At 41.2% G+C, this 21208-nt stretch overlaps 1 protein-coding gene across 7 annotated transcripts in view; it reads right to left on the bottom strand.

Annotated features, from left to right (window-relative positions):
* OTOF (otoferlin) overlaps positions 1-21208 on the bottom strand; it is a 773648-nt gene that overhangs the window by 141615 nt on the left and 610825 nt on the right. For all 7 annotated transcript variants that reach the window (XM_029596247.1, XM_029596250.1, XM_029596249.1 and 4 more), the window contains 4 exons: positions 20925-21077; positions 15810-15999; positions 10148-10272; positions 7277-7411 (listed from right to left, as the gene is read on the bottom strand). In XM_029596247.1, coding sequence (XP_029452107.1) covers positions 7277-7411; positions 10148-10272; positions 15810-15999; positions 20925-21077 — 603 coding nt within the window. The remainder of the gene's footprint in view (positions 1-7276; positions 7412-10147; positions 10273-15809; positions 16000-20924; positions 21078-21208) is intronic.

Below are 21208 nucleotides of genomic sequence, written 5' to 3'. Positions count from 1 at the left end.
ATCTAGTGTGCTCAAGACATGTTTACCTGAGATTAGTTAGCTCCTTTTCATAGTTATTGTGGCATCAGTAGGGGTACAGTAGGGGCGACTGCTAATAGCTGATAGCTTTCCAGAATAAACCTTGCCTGTGTCAGGATTCCTTGAGTACAAGGAAGTCACAGCAGAATAAACAGATTTTAATAGCAGCCACCCGGGGACAAACATGTCCAATGACTAACAAATGGGCTTTAAAATTATTCTTTCTTAGGTCAGGTACCAATACAGAACATGAATTCTAAGGATATCTCCTCTTAGAATTTTTGAGGAGAACCTACTGGTCCCATTGCATTTACTTCCCAGTTGCAGAAGACAAGGCAACATATCACTTGTTAATCTGATCTGAGACCATAGGTTTTTCCACCTTTTTAAGAAACTTTCTGGGTCATTTATCATTTCGTATTAAGACCCTAATGCACGCATTAAATAAATGCAATACAGTAACACACAGCAATGTGGGTTTTAACACCAGAAATAATTATACCTTTTTTCTGAGAGAGAGAGAGAGAGAGAGAGAGAGCAATATATAAGTTTACTATTTATTCCACTGTAAGAGGGGCCACTTTTAACTTGGGGTGAGGTTTGGGGGGCCGTTTTACATACACAGTCAGAGGTGCAAACCGCAGTGAAGATTTTCTGTAATTTGGAGTGATGGAAGGTAAAAGAGGAGTTAATTTATACAATGTACTCTCTACCTAGCTTGATTGCGCCTGCGGTGGATTAATCAGCATGCAATGCAAAAAATAGAGTAGGTGTGATAAATGTATCGTGTGTTGCGGAAATGACCTATGTGATGCAGGAGCAAGAAAATTAGCCTAACCATGCCCCCTTTTTTTTTTTAGCATGGGCACTATTTCCGTTATATTTATAGCATTTTGATGATTCTAGGTTTTTATGTGCTCATTTCAAATCAACTGGCTACCCCATGACCAATTTGGTTGATACTGCATGAAATGAATTAGTGTCTTGGGATATCTTTTGCTCCAGTTCCAACATGTATTGCTCTCAAGCGAGATCTGAATTCAGTGTCTTCAGAGGTTGCTGCTGCGCTAGAAGATCAGTGACCTCTCAGAGAAAACGTTGATGCAATATGGTACCCACAGTAACAGACAGAGTGCAAACTTTTACAGTTCAGAGGGGATGCAACACAAGGTTTTACTACTATAATGTATCTTTTGAATAGTATTTTTAATGCCAACAATTCTATTGAGGAGATACATCTGCCAAATAGATCAGAGGAATTGACATAGCATTACAGAGCCTTTTTCCTCTAGGCTACTAGCTCATATCCAAGTTATGGTTCTCTATATGAAATGAATTGGAGGTCCTAGTCCAGTTCTAGGCGTCATAGCAGAAGCATTCATATCATGGATCCTGTCAGATTCCTATGAATCTGTGCATTCTGTTGTGCACCTTGTCATTGTCTTGTGACAAGGGCATGATGAAAGTGAGATCAGCTGCCAGGAACAGCTGTTTTCTTTGTAGGCCTTGTTGCATTCCCTGATTTGTCAAATACATATAGCTACAGACATATACAGCTATTTAAAAAAAAACTTCTATATCTACGGATCTATTTTACAGTTAACTCTAGCAAAACACGCTGTACTTATCCCAAGCAAATGAGATCCAGATGGAGTGTGAACATGAGGAAAAAAAAATAGTTACAATATTTTAAATAGTGAGCTAACGTGAGATGAGTGGTCCTCCAGGGCTCATTAAAGCTGACTGCTCTGCTCTAGCCAAGATGGCTCTTAGTTGACTTTTGCAGGATCATGCAAGCCATGGAAAGTCATCAGCCTGAACCACCATCTGTATTCTTAGAGATCAGAAAATTCAATGTTTATTTTCAACCAAATTTTCCAGCACCTTATGCACCTTTTTCTTTTCTCACCCCCTCCCCCCTTTTTAAAACAATTGACTGAAAATATAAATACTATCTCATTTTAGGGAGCATGGCTGTTGGAATAGCATTGATCAATTTTCATGATGCATTTATTTGGAGCAGTTCCAAGAATGTGTTGTATGGAGAGTTTGTAACATTGGTGACTGACAGGTCACCTTCAACAGAAGCAAGAGAGCAACCTAACAAGCACAACTGTCTGTAAAAAAAATTGCCAGGAAATTAATCGTTCTGTGCTTAAATTGACAGGGACCAATTTCAGCACCATGGACAGCCACAGAACACACAGAGGCATACATAGGGCCTCATTTTCTAAAGTATCGCAGGCCTGCGATACTTTAGAAAATAGAGCTAATGGGGGGTGCTGTGCTAGCACAGGCGGTCCTGTGCTAGCTGGCAGTGATCGCACTGCCTCGGTGCGATCGTTGCCAGTTTCGCACCCAATAGCGCCACCACAGAAGGTGTAGTTATTGGGTGCGAAATAGGACGCGAAAAGGCCCTTACCTTTTCGCTGGCGGCGCCGTCTTTGCAGAGTCGGCCCCGGTGACGCCCCGACTCCTCCTCTTCCGGGGCCGACTCCGCCCCGATTTAGGTAGCACAGGCGTGCACTACCTTCGTAAGCAGGCTTGCGCTGTTAGCGCAAGCCTGCAATAGCCTTAGAAAATAAGGCCCATAGAGGCCCGAGTACTAAAGTGCACAGACTTACATGCACTGTTTTGGTTTCGGCACCCACCTGCTACTTTGCTACTGGGACTTCTATGCAAATGAACCAGCTAGCAAAATAGCATATTTTTCTATCAATGTTTATTCAAACACTTTAACTATACCTCATGCATATTCAAAATGGATATTCTGAAAACCCTGCTATCAAACTTCTGCCTTTCATACTTGATAAGATGCAGTTAAACCTTTTGCAAAATTGGGTTTGTGAAGGATTTTTGTGCATAGTTCAATTGTGCGCTCACAGTTAATGAGCTGCTTTGCATAATTTTGCATCACAGATACTCGTCAACAATGAATTTGGAAGAAATTTCACAAGTATAAAACTATATGCAGTAAATAGTTAACTTTTGTACATTAAAAGGGCAAATAGTGTGCGTTAGATTATTTAATGTGCACTATTATCTATTTTGGTAAATTACATGACCTTTGTGAATAAGGATGCACTTTGACTATAGTACATCAGCATCTTTTATTTGCATTGATCCTGGGACTCTACCATTATCAGTATGTTATAATAAAGCATACACAGCAACTCTAACAAGATCTTATTTTGTATGATAACTATAAGAACTATCCACAAGCAAACCGAGCTATGGCCAGCATTCAAACCAGTAATGTAGAAATCCAACACGAATGCTGGTATTAAGTAATACAGTCCCAATACTTCATTCAGGTATATAAATGTAAAGTCTCATTTATTCGAAAATTGGCAACTCCATTGTTATAAAGCGCAATCTTTCATGCACACGGGGTCCCCCGACACGGTCCCGTGTTTCGCCAGCGGCTGAGTCGGGAGGGATGCCCACAAACTCAAACAGGAAAATCTTAGACGGATTTCTTAAGTTCCAGGCATCCCAGGCATCCCAGGCATCCCTCCCGACGCAGCCGCTGGCGAAACACGGGACCGTGTCGGGGGACCCCGTGTGCATGAAAGATTGCGCTTTATAACAATGGAGTTGCCAATTTTCGAATAAATGAGACTTTACATTTATATACCTGAATGAAGTATTGGGACTGTATTACTTAATACCAGCATTCGTGTTGGATTTCTACTCAACTATAAGAACTATGTCATACCAAAAAGCCAGCAGTCTGGTCCTCAGTAGGATTTTGTAGCTGAAAAATGTGTTTTTGTTTATTTCGTTTTATTTTTTCACTTAATTTTTTTTTTGTTTTAAGAGATTTTATTTTAGTGTGCACTAAATATTTTTAATCCATGCTAAACCCATTTAGTGTGCATAAATTTGACTTAGTGTGTGCTAATGTGATTTATAGGGTCATTTATCAAAGGCTTATCGCACGCGAAACAGCCATATCGAGTGCAATAAGCCTCTATCGCATGCGAAAAGGGCCTTATCGCATGTGATAGAATGCAAATTAGAGGGAGGGGAGGAGTCGGGGTGGGGAGAGGAGGAGTCGGAGGTATCTTTGCTGCCAGCGATAATGTTACTAACATTATCGTCGGCAGTAGCGCGCCGAATAGCACCACCTTTCACGGTGGCGCTATTTGGTGAGAAAGCCGGCAGCCAGCGCACCACCATGGTGCGAAGGCTGCGGACTTTTGCAGGCCTGCCCCTCCTTCACCCCGCCCCCGTTTTCGCAGGCCTTAGTTTGCCATATAAAGTTAGCAAGTATCAAAAAACATGAGGTAATTTGCAAAGGAGTTATGTGCATAAAAGTAACTTGCTATCATAGCAATTTTCAAAAGCCCATTTACGTGCTTAAAGTGCATTTAGGTGTAAAACCTATTAACAATTCAATGACATATATTGTAGTAATTTTCAAAAGCTCACTTAAAAGGGTAAAATGCATTTACATATGTAAAACCAGTTTTAAGCATTTGAATGCTTTTGAAAATCAGGCCTTAAGCATATAAATCCCCTTAGCACACACCAATCAAAATGAAACAAAACAAATGACAGCACATTCCTAGTCCACAGAAGACACCATCTTCAAGTTTACAGAACAGACAAAACTCTTACTCTAAATACTGTGAACGTATGCCTTAAAGAGACCACAAAAAACCCTTTTTGTGTTATAAGATGTGATCTTATAATGGGACCTACTTTTCCTTTACTAGATCCTAACTATGTGCAATTTGGTTCTCCACTCCAGTATGGCACCTATGTAAATTTGAATGTTACTTCACATAAAAGTTCCTGGAACTTTTTCATTAATCATACTGTAGGTATGTTCCAACAAAGTTTATACAGTTTCTGCTTTATTCTTATCCTAGGTTGGATTCATTTATGGCTCTCTGTGTAGTACCCGGAGTGAGGCAAGTTCTCTGATATTTCTCAAAAACAAAGAACATAATTTTTGTGCCTTCTTTAAAAAAAAAAAAATCCCTGGTACTTTATGGGTAAACTCTTTAAGTACTGATGTTATTCTAAGCAAGTTTCGCTTGGAAGGAACGAGGTGCCCTGGCCAACTGGATTTCTTGCATTCATTCCTACATGGCATCCTCTTACCTTAACACTTAGTGTGGGATAAAGAAACATTCCCATAACAAACATAGCAAAAGTAGTCCAAACCTGAACCCATAGGATATAGGAGAGAAGCACTCAGGGAGCAGATAGGCTAGTTGGCCTCCAATATTTGAGTTCTACTTTTGTGGAGAAAGGGGAAAAAGAGCCAGAAAACCCTTTCACTTTCTCCAGCCTAACGTTCCAAAAGCCAGAACATCAGACGCGTAGGCCTCATAAACTGTTCTTTGCCATCTTGAACTTTATCCAGAATACTTCACAGGCTGCTTCAGCTCCAATAAAAGGACATTGATATTTAATGTTTTATTCCCCACTACATCTCAGGGTTTCAGTATTCTACTACCATCTAAACCAGTGTTTCTCCAGTGGGTCCTGGAGTACCTCCTTGCCAGCAGAAATGTTTGGAATATTCACAAATCTACGTCATGCATATTCATTATAGATATCCTAAAAAACCTCCAACTGGCTAGGGGGCATACCAGGACCGGTTTGAGACACACTGCTCTGAAAAGCTGCCAGCATTTCTAATGTAAGGAATCAATGAAAATCAACTTTTTACCGATGCAAGCTGGGCTGTCACATCAGGTTTCCATAATGACTTCCTGTTATGTTGCACTTATGTGCACTACTGGCAAATAATTTATTGCTAACGTGTGAAAGTAGTCTGAAACTTATTTTTTTTTAAAAGTCAGAAGTGTTCAGCTCGATTTCCTGCTTCGCTTACAAGTCACAGAGCACGCTCATGGTGTGAGTTAAAAATCACAATTACTTTTGAAACGATGTCAGTCATAGCTGCTTCTCAATCCTGGTACTCTTGATCTGTGACATTAGTACCTTGCAAGTGACATCCTTTAATTGAAATATGAGTGTTTTAGCTCATAAGTTGATGACAAATTCAGCAAAATCCATTAGAAAAACAAAACAAAAGAAATGAATGCGAGAAAAAGCAGAATCCATGTTAAAGAGTAAGCTCAACAGAACGCTTTTATGATCCAAGCACTGCTATTCTCTAAGGGGTTGATTTTAAAAGCGTATGTGGGCTGCGTATGAGAAATGCAGATTTTAAAAAGCCACAAATTACCCGTGTATGTACCCGTGTGTGCGAGAAAATAAGGGGGGGGGGGGAAGGGAAGGGGCAGAACAGGGGCATTCTGGGGTGGGGACAACACACACGTGACTCCATATGTTAAAGCTGAAAACCACAGCACAAGTAGCCTAGATATCTGTGTAACTTCACGGCTACTCCCAATGATGAGCATGCCTGTAGACCTCAAGTTCTAGGGCTTATAGGACAGGATAAAGGGTCCAGATCAACTGGGGGTTGTGCAGGATGAAGAATGAGAGGGTCTGAAAGACCTCGATATTAACTGGCCATACTGGTGGATTAACTGGAAAATTGGGAATGTGCCTCGCGTGAACATGTTTTGAAATCCACCTACATATGAGCGTAAAAGATGACAAAGTCCTATGGAAGACACACGCATGCTGGCTTTCCATGGAGAACCTTACATACATGCGATTGGTGCATTTTTAAAACATACGTGTGCAAATGGGTGCAGGATTTAAAATTCCAGTTTATATTTCCTCGCGTGCCGATACGCGCGTGTAGGGGCACACATGTGCTTGTTTTAAAATGACCATCTGAGCCACCTCCCCACTTCCATTCTGTGGTTTCTCCTAATGGCTAGGGAGTAGAAAGAAGAACTAGGGCATAGTTCTCAAGAGCCGCAAACAAGTTTGACTTTCAGGAGTGCCACAATGAATTTTCACTAGATATGACAGCCTAGGTATGGTCTAAGAACAAGTCTAATTTTCCTGCATTCGACAAAGTGGACTTGGTCATGAAAGCTCATGCCTCAATAAATTGGTTAGTCTATAAGGTGTCACCTGCCTCTTGTCATTTTTGTTACACCAGACTACCAGGCTATCTCTCTGGAAATTTCCATAGGTTGGTTATCCTGAACACCACACTTGTAATCCTTGAGAACCAAACCTAAGACTCACTGTTACAGACATACTATTGTCTATGGTGCTGGTATATGTTTCTTTTTTATCATGCTGGGTTCTGAGAAATCATCCGCTGAGCATTACTAGACTCTACCACAGTGCCCAGAGGAAAGCATTCCCTTACCACGGTGTCTTGGTCATAGATTTCAATGACAATAATCGGAGGGTCATCTCGCATCTCCTGAGCTTCACCATACAGCTCCACATTATCGAATACCAGAAGCTGGTCCCAGGTTGGGCACAGGGTCTCATTCAGTACCTACAAGAGACACCAAAACATTGAGAAATACCACTGGAGCTGTGGTTGCAACTCCGCTATTTTTAACTTTCTATTTTGCACAAACAATGTACAAAACAAAGTTTCTGTGATTTTATTTTTCATTGCTGTAGCCTGTAGTTCACATCCTTGGGGAGCTGGAACACGCGTGATTGGAATACCAGAGCCGATTCGGCAACACTTCTGAGCTGGGTAAGTGGGTTGAATGTCTGGATAGATATGACACACAGCACTTTTCTATTTCCTCAAAAAATGATAGTCAAGACCAGCTTGGGGAATATTCAGTTCTGCTTCACAGAGATATATTCCCCATACACAGCTTCTTCACCTATTCAAATTCTTCAACTAGCATCCACTGTGTTGGTATCACTGCAGTGCCATCACTTGACAGAATCTGTGACACTTCTGCAGGCTTTTTTACCTTAAAAAAATAGATGATTAGATGGTGCAGTGTGGTAACCTAACTAATTTATAGAGGTGTTTAAGAATTTCCATTATAAACAGATCTTTGACAAAATGTTACATCTTTACCAGGGTTCAAATGTTCTTGCACCATTCCATTATCATCATCATTAAAAAGGCACTGGCATCCAGCCCAGAATTTTAAAACATGAAAAACAAATTACTGAATTAAAAAAGATAAAATGAAATCTCTCTCAGCTGACTGAACCGGGGCTAGCAATAACCTTGATGGTGCCGTTCTATACGTATGTGATTCTTTTGGGGAGCATTACATTTAGAATCGGGCCATTTAAGATCATTGTTAATAACAATGTTTTAGACCCTTCAGTGCCTGCAACACAAATTAGCAACTGGAATCTTAACATGGCTCTGGGTTCAAAGCACTTTGTCGAGCAATGAGTATCTCATTCTGGGAGTTTATATTTCAGATGTGACATGAATAAAAAAATGACAGGCCAAAAGACTGAAGCTGCTTCTTGGGCAGATCATCTCGGCAAGAAAGAGATTCAGAATTTCTGCTCTAAAAGATACCAGTCCAGAGGGCCAAGATTCAGGCTGTGAGATGCTTCACATATCATATACTGCAGGCAGTGTGTGTGTGTATATATGTGTGTGTATATATATGTGTGTGTGTGTTTGTTTGTATATGTATGTGTGTATGTGTTTGTATTTGTGTGTTTGTATGTATGTGTGTTTGTTTGCAATGTTTGTTTTCAATCTAAAAATGATTTTGCGTGCATTGTTATTGTTGGAAGAACTCAGACAGGCTGGCCTGTTGACTCAGAGGTAGTTTCATACATTGCTATGTGGGGAGACACTGGTTTAAATTCCTGGGCCAGGCTTCTGCTCCCTAGTTCGTCTGGAGCTGGGGATGCTGCGGAGGTAGCGTTCATAGCCCCTGGGGGAAGGGAGTCTTAGCCATGGCTCAACAGCGACACATAGAGGCCAGTCTTAGGGTCCACGTAAACTGAGTTTCGGAGGAAGCTGCACATTGATGTGGAAGTCCAAAGGAGCAGGAGGAAACTGCCAGGCCACAAAATAAACATATAAAAGAAATGCTCAGATTTGGTTTTGGCTTTTACTGCAATAAGAGTTCAGGGGCCAATTTACTAAGCTGCAGTAAAACAGCACATTTCTGTGGTACCTGAGTACGCAGTTCTGTAAATACCATGTGGCTTTTCCATGCGGTGCCAAGGCTGGAAATACCACATGTCTGCAGTTGTGGCAATGTGCAATGGCAGTCCCCCCATCCCAGGGCCACCCTCTTTTAAAGGTGCTGCAATTACTTTTAAAAGCCCTCACCCAACCTTGAAAAAATGTTCGTGGTGGTCCGTGGGCCCCCAACAGCCGGCTCCCACCCCCGTTGGTCATGGTCCATCTCATAAAATTGAAAGAAAGGTTCCTTTTGTCACAGCCATGCCTGTTCCCAGACTCTTAGTTCCATCCCCTTTTTTAAATGAGCCCCCCTTTAGGGATAGCCTCTCAGGCCTCCCCTAGCTTACCCCATTTGTGCGGGGTGTCTTCAGAGGGCAGACGACAATCCCACTTGCTCCTGCCCCTCTGACACCATCTTGAGAAATGATCCCAGCTGATCCCAGCCCCCACTCTTCCCCTCACAGGCAAAGCCATTGGGTAGATGTGTGTTCACCCAGTGCCATTTTTCAAAATGACACCGTTGGGGCAGAAGCAAGTGGGGATCTCCCATGCCTGCTAAAAACACCCCCACAAATGAAATTACCTGGAAGAGGCCTGGGGTCTCTCTCCAAAAGATGGTATTAAAAAAAAAAGGGAGTGGGGATGAAAGGCATGGGGCGTGGACTAATAAGGGAGAGTTTTTTCAGTTTTATGGTTCAGTCCCAGACTGGTGGGGGTGGGTGGATGTCAGGGACCCACAGACCACCATGGACACTTTTTCAAAGGAAGGGTGGGGGGCACAGTTACAAGGCCAACTAATAATTTCCTCCAGCAGAAAAATCAGTGGTATTCTAGCATGAAAAAAGGGGTGCCCGTATGAAAATATATTTTTCTTTACTCATAAATGTTAAAGTTCCATTTGAGATAATAATAAAGAAATCCAGAGCCGCGCTTTGTTGAGAATATTTGGATATTCTGGGCGTTCAGAACAAAGTGCTGTGCCACCCGCACCTTGCTGCTGGGCAGGCTGGCACGGAGAGACCTTGGACTCCCGGGAGCGGGACGGAGCGGTTAACCCTTCCCAGACGCATGCTTGCCGAGGCTAACATCTCGGGCTCTTACCTCCGTGCACTGGCTCTGCGTGATGAAGAACACCCTGGCAAAGGGATCCGAGAGGCCGCTGCTATCCGCTGCAAACAAGCTGCGAGCCTGGTACATGTGCGCCCGCAGCTGGAACACCTGCTTCTCTGAGAACAGCAGAAAGGAACCGAAAAAGGGAGTCAAAATCCAGAACTGTTAGGCGTGCTGTGCTTGTGTCTCTGCAACTGCTAACGCTTCGGCAGGTAATCCTTTCTGCTTTGTTGTTCCTATAGGAGTGTTTAGGTACCTCTTATTGTTATAATAGCTTTTCCTTTAGATGAAAAACCAGTAAAGTAATGCTGAGAAGTGCTGGCATGTTAAGGATGTGTGGGTTAGGGGAAAGACAGTTCATGTCCTCCCTCTTGGGCTGACGTCTGATAAGTGATTCAAGAGTTTAGGTGAATGACCTGGAGGAGGATGCTGACACATTTGTTGCTCATTAGAATGCTGTGAGTTCTTGCCTTTAAGTGGGAGCAAAGGGGAACAGAAGGTGAATTGTAAGAAACAATATGAATGCCATTTAAAAAAAAAAATGACAAAAACAGGGATGGAGGAGAAAAACTAGGTTCCAGAGCTGTTCTGATGCACATGGGGCTGCTTGGTCAGGCTAATATGTAAGAACATAAGATATGCCAGGTTTTGTCGACCAAGGTCCATCAAAGCCCGGCATCCTCTCTCCGACAGCAATCTGGGTCACAAGCACCCAGCAGAGTCCTAAAAGCAGATCTTTCTCTGGATAATCCCCCCCAGTTACAGAGCTGGCTTTCCCTAGTCTACCTGGCTAATAATGCTTTACAGACAGGCTTTTCCTCCAGGAATGTGTCTAACCTCTTCTAAATCCTGCTGTGCCAATCACCCCCACCACGTCCTTTGGCAACGGAGCCCATGGCCTGACTGCACAGTGAGTGAAAAAGCACTTTCTACGATTTGATTTAAATCTGCTGGTTATTAGTTCCACGGCGTGTGCTTTTGTTTTAGTATTATTTGAGAGGATAAATAACCATCCTTTATTTTGCCATTCCAGCTCACTTATGATTTTATTATATCCCCTTTATCAGCTGTCTCTTTTCAAAGCTGAAGAGCCTTAATCTGTGTAATCTCTCATTACAGGGGAGCCAGTCCATCCCTTCTATCATTTTTGTTACCTTTCTTTGTACCTTTTCTAATTCCGCTACGTCTTTTTTGAGATGGGGGTGTCCAGAACTGCATACGGTACTCAAGGTGACACCGCGCCATGGCTCAATACAGAGATGAGATCATATTTTTCCTTTTATTCTCTGCTCCCTTTTGGATCATTCCTTTTTGAATCTATTTTCTTTTTTTAACCACCGCCACACACTGATCTGAGGATTTCAATGTATTGTCTACAAGCACCCCAAAGTCCTGTTCCTGGATGGTTACTCCTAAAACATCGTGCACCTGAAGCTGGGATTATTTTTCCCTATTTGCATCACTTTGAGCTTTTCCACATTAAATTTCATCTTCCATTCTTATGCCCAGTCTCCTAGCCTTGCAAGGTCCTTCTGTATGTGCAACCCTTAAACTCTTCTCTTACTGAGCTCCTCTCACACAACCCCAATATGCGCCCACAATAGCACCTATTCTGCACTCCTGCACCTTCTCTCACTATCCTGCATTCCCTCTCTATGTGACACCATGCCCAGCACTGCTGCATCCACTCTCTTTATTTGTCATTTTGCACTATCTACACTAGATACCCACTGTCCCCCCTGCAAAGCCACAGAATGTTCTATTTATTGTCATTTTGTATTATCTGTATTGTGTATCCAATATTATACTAGTTTGATTTGATGTGGCATGCTTGGAAACGTGTGATATACCATAAATAAATGATGATGAGTTCCTCGCAATCTGCTGCTGTTGTAACAATTCTGAATAATTTTGTGTCATCTGCAAACATGATTAGCTCATTCATTGTTCTCTTTTCCAGATCATTTATGAAAATGTTAAACAGCACAGGTCCCTGTACAGTCCACCAATGACCCCTCTCCATTTTGAAAACAGAACATTTAGTCTTACTCTCTGTTTCAAGTCTTTTAACCGGCTACCAATCCACAATAGGATATTGTCTCCTATCCCATAATTTTTTAATTTTCTGAAGAGTCTCTCATGGGAGACATTGTCAAATATCTCCCATAAAATCAACTATATATACTATATCAACTGGCTCACCATTAAGTATGTTTATTTACACCTTCAAAACATCCCTTTGCTAAAACCATATTGATTGTTTCCCATTAGGCCATGTCTATGTGGTCAGTAATTTGTTTGTAATAATATCTTCTACCATTTTGCTCAGTGCTGACATCAGACTAATCAGTCTATAGTTTCCGGGCTCACCAATAGAGGCCTATTTAAAAAGTGGCATTATATTGGCTACCCTCCAGTCTTCAGGAACTATGGTTGTTTTAAATGGTAGGTTGCAGGTGAAATATGAAGGGAGATATGATAGAGGTCTATACAATAATGAGTGGATTGGATCAGGTAAACGTGAGATAGTAGCTTATGCTTTCAGAAAGTACAAAGACTAGGGGACATATAATGAAGTTGCAAGGTGATACATTTAAGGCAAGTAGGAGAAAACACTTTTTTACTCAATGCATAATTAAACTCTGGAATTCATTGCCAGAGGATGCAGTAAAAGCTGTTAGTGTAGCTGGGTTAAAAAAAGGTTTGAATAAGCACCTGGAAGAAAAGTCCATAAACTATTATTAAGGTGGTTTTGGGAAAATCCACTGCTTGTCCCTGGGATAAGCAGCATAGAATCTATTGAACTTAGGAATCCTGCCAGATATTCATTACTTGGACTGGCCACTATTGGAAACAGGATTCTGGGCTTGATGGTCCGACTAGCATGGCAAAACTTATGTTCTTATGTTCAATTTCATAGTTGGGTTCTTTCAGAACTCTGGGATGAATACCATTGGGTCCTGGTGATTTGTTACTTTGTAGTTTGTCAATTTGATTTACTGTATCTTCAATTCCCACAGAAATTTGCTTTAGTTGCTCAGAATCATCACCAAAGAAAATTTCCACTGTAGGTATGTTCCCAACATCCTCTTCTGTTTTAATTTAGGGGGTAATTTTCAAAAGGATTTACATGTTTAAAACTGGGGTATACATGTGTAAATACACTTCACATGTGTAAGTGAACTTTTGAAAACTACTAATATATGCCTTTGAATCGTCAATAGGTTTTATATGTGTAAATGCTCTTTGAGAATGTAAATGGACTTTTGAAAATTGCTGATAGTATGTTACATTTATGCATGTAAATCCTTTGAAAATTATCTCCCCTGTTTTTATGCTATTTCCTTCTCCTCCATGAGCAAACCTTTTTGTCCCTTAGTCATCTAGTGACTCAACTAACTCCCTCATAGGCTTTTTGTTTCAAATGCACTTGAAAATGTTCTTATTATTAGTTTTTGCCTCTATGGCAAGCTTGTTCTCAAATTCTCTCTTGCCCTGTCATCCTTCAGTTTTACATCTAACTTGCCAACTCTTGCTTATTTTCCTCATTTAGATTTGCTTTCATTTTTTGAAAGATGCCATTTTGCCTTTTATTGCTTGATTCACCTAACCATTAAGTCATGCTGGCAGTCATCTGGGCTTTCTTCTGCCTTTTTAAATTGATGGAATACATACTATTTGGGCTTCCAAGATAGTAGATTTAAACAACATCCATGCTTCTTGCAAATTTTTAACCTTGGCACTTTCTCCTGTAAGTTTTCTTTAATTTTCTCATTCTATTATAGTCTCCACTTTTAAAGTTATATGTTACTGCAGTAGTTTTACTTAATGTTTTCATCCCAGTAATTATATCAAATTTGATTGTATTATTATCTCTATTGATAAGCGGCATCACCGTAGTAACCTCTCACATCAGATCTTGTGTTCCACTGAAGACTAGATCTAAACTAGCTGCCCCTCTTATTGGTTCTAGGACCAGTTTCTCTATAAAACAGTCATTTTTGTCATCTATAAATTTAACCTCTCTGGTTTGTCCTCAAGACTCACTGACCCAGTCAATACAATGATAATTGAAATTTCCCATTAGTATTGTGTTTATCAATTGTATTTTCCTTTCTAATTTTTGCTAGCATTTCACAGTTTGTTTCTTATCTTGGCCTGGTGGATGGTAGGATACATCAACTGTCATAGTCTCAACTGTCATACATGGAATTTCTAGCCATAAGGATTCCACGGTACCTTCTGTTTCCTGTAGGACTTTCATCAAGCTTGACTCTATGCCATCCTTTACATATAGAGCTACCCCTCCAACAATTTGATCTGCCCTGTCGTGTCAGTATAATTTATAGTCTGGCATCACAGTATCCTATTGGCTATCCTCTTTCCACCACATCTCTGACATGCCTATTATAATTATATCTTCATTAAGTGCCATGCATTCTAACTCTCCAATCTTATTTTTCAGACTTCTGTCACTTGCAGACCAACATTTTGAATCTGTCTTTTATTTGTATTTCTATTATTTGTTTTCACAGCCTGCTTATTAGCAGATAATACAGGCAGTGTAGCGTTTTTCCTATTTTTGTTAGAGATGTGCATTCGTTTATCACGAATTAAGCAATTTTGACAAACTTCGGGGAAAATTCATTTTTCGAGTTAGTGCGAGGGGGAGGGGCACATATATATATATATATATATATATATATATATATATATATATATAAAAACCCAAACACCCCAGCCCTTCAATTTTACTTTATTACAATCCCCCCACAATCCTGATCCCTCCCCAAGACTTACTAAAAGCCCTGGTGGTTCAGCGGGGTCCTGCCAGTGATGTCTCCCTCTCGGGCCAACGGGCCTACCATGAATCAAAATGGCGCCGGTGCCCTTTGCCCTTATGATGTCACAGGGGCTACTGGTGCCAATGGACAGCCAGCACCATCTTGTGCTGTTACCATGTGACAGGGGCCGACCAATGGCACCGGTAGCCCCTGTGACATAGTAAGGGCAAAGGCTATCAGCGCCATTTTGAATACTGGCAGCCGACGACCCGAGTGCATGAGATCGTCGCGGGACCCCGCTGGACCACCAGGGCTTTTAGTAAGTCTTGGGGAGGGACTGAGATGCTGGGGGGTTGTAAGAAAGTGAAATTGTAGGGTTGGGGTGGTTTTTTTCTGATTTGTTTTTTTTTTCCCAATTCGTTTTTTTTTCTCAATTCAGTTTTTTTTATTCGTTTTCCCACTCGTTTTTCCCAATCCATGCCGACAAAAAACAATCCATGGAAAAACGAAATTTTCAATGAAGCGCCCAAACCGAAATACGTCCCGATACAAAAAAATGAAGCTCATCTCTAATTTGTGTGCTCTTTGTTTAAATCCATCCAGGCTATTTCAACTTTTATCACAGTTTCTTTATCGGAATATTCCAATTTCCATGTTTTGCCAGCATTCTTGGAAGATACCTCCCTCTGAATCATTCACTTCTGAGCAACTGTTGGGCTTTTCTCTATGATCTAGTTTAAAAGCTGCTCTATCTCCTTTTTAAATGTTAGCATCAACAGCTGAGTTCCACCTAGGTTAAGGTAGAGCCCAGCTCTTAACACAGCCCTATTTCCCCCTCCCACTCTGTAAAAGACAAATTATGCTCTTACTTGTATAGATGAGGCTGATAGGTGGGAAGGACTGCAGGCCCTGACCCTTCACTGCTTTGTTCTCTTCAAATCCACAGGGAAGGCCACACAGAAAATCTCTGCGTTGCTTGTTGAGGCCTAGCCACAAGTAGATTTCCATCTTTGCCTGCACTGTCCAGCCTGCAGGTCCAAACCCTCTTTTACCAGGCAGCTGAGAAGAAAGAACAGTTTACATAAATTCTGTCACTTGAAGTAGGAAGGGAAAAAAATATGTGTCTCTCAAACTTGTATGTTTTCAATCTTTCACATAGCTCCAAAAGAAAAAGCAAAGGTACCACATTTTTATAACTTTAATTTTCAGTAATTTTAACATGTGTTTTAAGTTCATAACTCCAAATGACTGCCTCATGCTTGAAACCTTTTAGATCATGGCAAGGTTGTTATTCAGCACCATTTGTCTGGCCAAGTTTGGATTTAGCTGAACAAATGATAGAATTGGAAAATTCCCACTGGTTGACTGCCCCTATGTTATTTGACTAAATAAGTTAGCTGAAGGTATTTTGGGGATGTTTGGGGGTAGAATTAAGATAGCCGGATAAGTTATCAGGCTAACTTTGATATTCAAAGTTAGGTGGATAACTTATTCGGCTATCTTTGATCCTGCTGAAGAGCAATCAAAGTTAGTCAGATAAAGTTATCTGGCTATCTTTAAGATAGTTGGGTATATTCAGTGGTGCTACCGTGCCACTGAATATCCTGCCGAAGTTAGCCGGATAAGTTTAAGCAGCTGAAAATGGAGCCCAGTGTTTCTAATTTCTTTTTCCACTGTTTAGGCATAAAAAGCTGTGGCATTTATTCTAGTCTACTGTAGGTAAACTCGTTCCATTTCCACAGTATCAGTGAACATTTAATTACATCTAACATATAAAAGTAATTCTGGTTAGAAACTACATTTTTCTCTGTCCCTGCAGAGCCCATCTTTTTAGGAGGTCACTATAAATAGCCTCTATATTTTTACAGATTTTTTTCTTCACCCTCTTCTTTATGTAAGAAAATTGATGAAACTGCTTGTGACAAAAAGAGCTGGATGCAGTTCCTATTTGAACTGTGCCAAAGGTTTAAGTCTAGAAATGGGTTATGCTAATCCCATAAATATCTCCCTAATAAAATGACAAAGAAGAAAAAGCCTGTATCATATTTTACAAGGGTAGGCGGGTTCATCCTGGGGTCCCAACAAAATTCTCTTTTAAGAGTACCAAGCTGTGGGTGTAGATGATTGTTACTAGTATACTCCAGAAACATCTATCCCCCACTGCGTAAATTACAGTTGTGACCCCGGTCCTATTTTTACCTTTTTATTTTTTTTTAAATGACAACTAAAGATGCTTGCAGACATGTTTCCCTTAGGGCAATGCAAATTTGGATTTAAGAGGTTAATTTCTGATGGGTTCACACGAGCTAATTGTTCTTCCTAACTTGAAGTGTGAGAGGCATGTGAGCACTCAGGAAGCTGCTAGATGCCAAGAACCATTGCAAAGGAGAACAGCATCCTGTAATGCTGGACTTGCCTGCAGAGTGTGTGCACCAGGGTTAGGAAAATATATATGTAGAGAGAAAGTACACCATCTGTGTGAGCATGGAGGCCAGAGCTGGAGGGAACTGAGAGAAGATGCACCTTGCAGAGGAAGAACTCCCCTAGCAAATCAAAAGACAGCAGGAAACGGAAAGATCTGCCAGCCCAAGAAAGAGAGGGGTTTCCATGTTTGAGTAGCTGAGAGCCACAGGGAAGTGTTAGGATCCAGTGGTGAGTCACACTGTATCTGTGCCACATATACCGTTTGAAATCTGCTCACAGCACCAAAAAAAGCAGCAAGTTATTGATGCCTCCAGCTGTGCGTTAAAACAATATGAGTTGAATCAACTTCCATAAGTGAGTAATACTAACCAGAGCACCCTGAGAAAAGCGAAGAGAAGTGTTTCAATCAAGGGTTAGTCACCAGTCACTTAGGGATAGATATTGAAAACCTACCCATTTTTCTAAGGTAGCCGGTTAGATAGATCGGGTAACTTAGATGGGAAATTCAGCAGCACAGCTATGCTGCTGAATATATCCGTAGCAAGTGCTACTTAGGTGGATAGGTCATATCTGTCTGCCATTGAGCAGGTCTAACATTCCTGCATAACTTATCCATCTAAGACTTAATATCACTACTTAGCCAAATAACTTATCCAGCTAAGTAGCGTCATCCGCCCACTGTCCACCCACAACTTATCTGGCTATTCAGTGTGGCTGTTATATAGCCAGATAAGTCCTACTGGCTATCTAGTGCTAAACACACTTTGAATATCTGGTCTCCAGATAGTGAGGGCCACTGTACCATTTACTTCCCAAGGAACTCAAACAATGAGGCGATTGTACTAAACAGTGCAAAATTGCACAAAGGCAACTTCATGTGCTAAAGAGTGAAACAGCACACACTAGCACTAAATTTTTCATGTAGTTTTACTCATGTGAAATTTTATTCCTATTCATAGTTAATGAGTCACTGTGATGTCTACATTCAAAAGCCATTTATACAGATAACTCAAAAGTTATCCATCTAAATGGCAAAACAGGAATATTCAGCCAATTATCTGGTTACAATATAACTGGATAAGCAGTTATCCAGTTATAATCTAGCCACATAAAAAGGGGCATTCCAGGTTAACTTATCCAAATAACTTAGCCAAATATCACATAGATCTGGCTCAATTAGCCAGATAACTTTAGACCTGTTTCAAGCAGGTCTAAATGTATCTGGCCTTGTGTGGCCAGATAATTTGCTACTTATCTGGATACCTTCAAAAGATATCTGTGTAAGTAGCGCTTTAAAAAAAAAAAAAGAAGTAAAGGGGCTATGGCCAGATTTCCTGTCCCCCTCCCCCACCAAATAGGTCAGGTGCCCTATCAGGCCTTGCATCCCCCCACCCTACATCTCCTAATTACAAAATATATCCCGGGATTGCTGCTAGCCATCCTCTGTTCCCTGCCCCACAAACCCCTTCCTCAGATTATAATCTATTACAGCAGCTCATTCATTATCAGCACATTGTAAAAGTACATGCAAAAAGAGCTTCACAAGATACATTTTGTAAAAACTTTAACTACACCTCAATGCGATGCAGTTAATGTTTTTACAAAAAATAAGTTTGCAGCAAAACCAGACGTCCTTTTTTTTCTGCTGGGCTTATTTGCACAGAATGCCTAAGAGAAGAAAAGCACTGCACTTTAGTAGCTCGCCCTCATTTTCTTTGGTGTATCTAATACACAGAACTGTTTCTGGTTTCAGCTTCATTTCTGCAGTGGATTCCTGCTCTCCTCTTTCGGTGCTCCTCTTGTGGGCAAATTGGTGAAAAAAAGAGCAAGAATTTTCAACTACATTTTACTGAACTGTTTGCCGCATTTCATTTTCTTTTATGCCCCATGGTCATTTTTTTCTGTCATGTGATATGTGAGTTTCTGTGTTGAGCTTACCCACCTGTGTGGTTAGTTTATTGTTTCAAGGTGATGCGTAAAGTTTAGACTCCTAATGGTGAATTTGCAGATTTCCTGACTATATAGACTGCAGGAGTAGAGACACTGGGGCCAGGGTATTTAGAGTAAGAGGCTTGCATGGAACAGGGGGCTCTAGAAACTTACCTTTTCCCCTTCTCTTTTTGAAGGATCTATGGCTACACAATTCTTTAGGGAGTGCGGTTTGCTTCTTATGCTTATTCCCGCCTCCTACTTGCCCTCGTTCACACCCTGAGGGTGGGGGATACACAAATAATCATTATCTGAGATTTAGCAGACCCTGCTGAACTACTATCAGGCACAGCAAATACTCTCAGAACAATATCAAAGAGGCCTGAACATGGTTCCAAGGACTAACCAGCAAAGGAGCATCACTAATGGAATGGTCTGGCCTAGACAAAAGGTCATTCACAGGAGTGCTAGCTTGAGCATCTCTGCAACGCGTTATCTTGTGTATGTGAGGAGGAAACTAAAAGGGACCTTCAAAACTACACAAGAACGTAAGCCATTAAAAATTAAAATGATCAAACGCTTTGAAAGAAACACCCGTTACCAGCCATAGTCCACCTGTAGCTGTAATTTCTGCTTCCTTACCTCTCTCCCAAGACATCACTCGCCTCCCGCCTCCTTTTACTATATAACTGGTCGCACCTTTAATAACAAATAAAACTACATTATCACTGTAAGTAACCTGGAATGTACTAATATGCCCAAAAAAACATCATCCCTCACTGATTTTGTACAGACCTGATGAAGGGAATGTAGCTCTGAAAGGCTAGTCAGAGATGCATTGCCTTAGCCCAATAAAAATGCAACACCTTCGGCTTGTCTGTTTCCCTTTAATTCTGCTGTTCTAAGAGTAGCTACAAGTGTATTGATAATTAATGGGATGACTGATTACCTGCTGGTGTAGGGCTAGCAACTTTAGAATCTGCTTCAGAAACAACAGGGTGGGTGTGTGTGTGCAGGGAGTGTAGAGGGAGGCTGCCAACATTGTACCATGATTTTTCTAGAGAATGGGCTGAATTCTGAGCCCAGAGAGGAGTTCTGGGAAGCTGCCAGAAAGAAGGATTTGCAGGCTATAGCGGTGTAAACCAGAAAGGTAAGTTTCTGTAAATTGATTTCTCATGAGAGGCTCAATACAGCTGGCCCTGAGGCTGATGACTGGGTGTTGGCCTACAGAGGATACTGGACTGGCAGAAGGAAGATAGCCAATAGGTAGTTAAGATTTCAGATGGGAGTTAAGCTTAGCTTTTTTGTGCACTTTGCTTAAATGACTAGCATGCTGCCTCTAGTCCTGGTGTTTGTATGCAGTGAAAATAAACCATCACAAGATAAATCTGCATCTAAATTCAGTGTTTCGGGAGCGCTCTTTGGTTGTTCATTACTCCCTCCAGTGTCCACAAGAAAGGGGGAATTGCACAGGACAGGAGGTGCCCCATCACGATGAATCACTAAATCAAGTAGCAGCAAATGGCAAGTGGGCAATTCAGACTGCCAAAGTTATCATCCGCCTGACCACACTCCACTGCTCACGAGTCACTAGCTTGCTCTCCCTGGAAACCTGGTTTTGCAAAGCTTACTCTGAGGAAGACGGTTTTGACTTTGCCGCAGTCTTTGCCCATTTCCTCGTCCACGATGGAGTAGAGGATGTCTTTGGAAGGAATTCGGGCATAAGCAATGCGCTTGTTATTGCTCATCATCCAGATGAAGATGTCAGGAATACTGTGCTGCGGCTGAGAGACACCAGAGAAAGAGACGTAAGAGACAAGGAAAAGATACGAGGCAGGTCCTTATGATCATTATTTTACTTGCTGTTGATTTATTAAGCTTAGGTTGTTTGAAGATTTTGGGTATATATGATATA

Source organism: Rhinatrema bivittatum, chromosome 3 (genome assembly GCF_901001135.1).
Source record: "Rhinatrema bivittatum chromosome 3, aRhiBiv1.1, whole genome shotgun sequence".
In the NCBI taxonomy this organism is placed as follows: domain Eukaryota; kingdom Metazoa; phylum Chordata; class Amphibia; order Gymnophiona; family Rhinatrematidae; genus Rhinatrema; species Rhinatrema bivittatum.
Note: the sequence above shows the minus strand (reverse complement) of the source record. Positions and strands in the feature narration are given on the sequence as shown.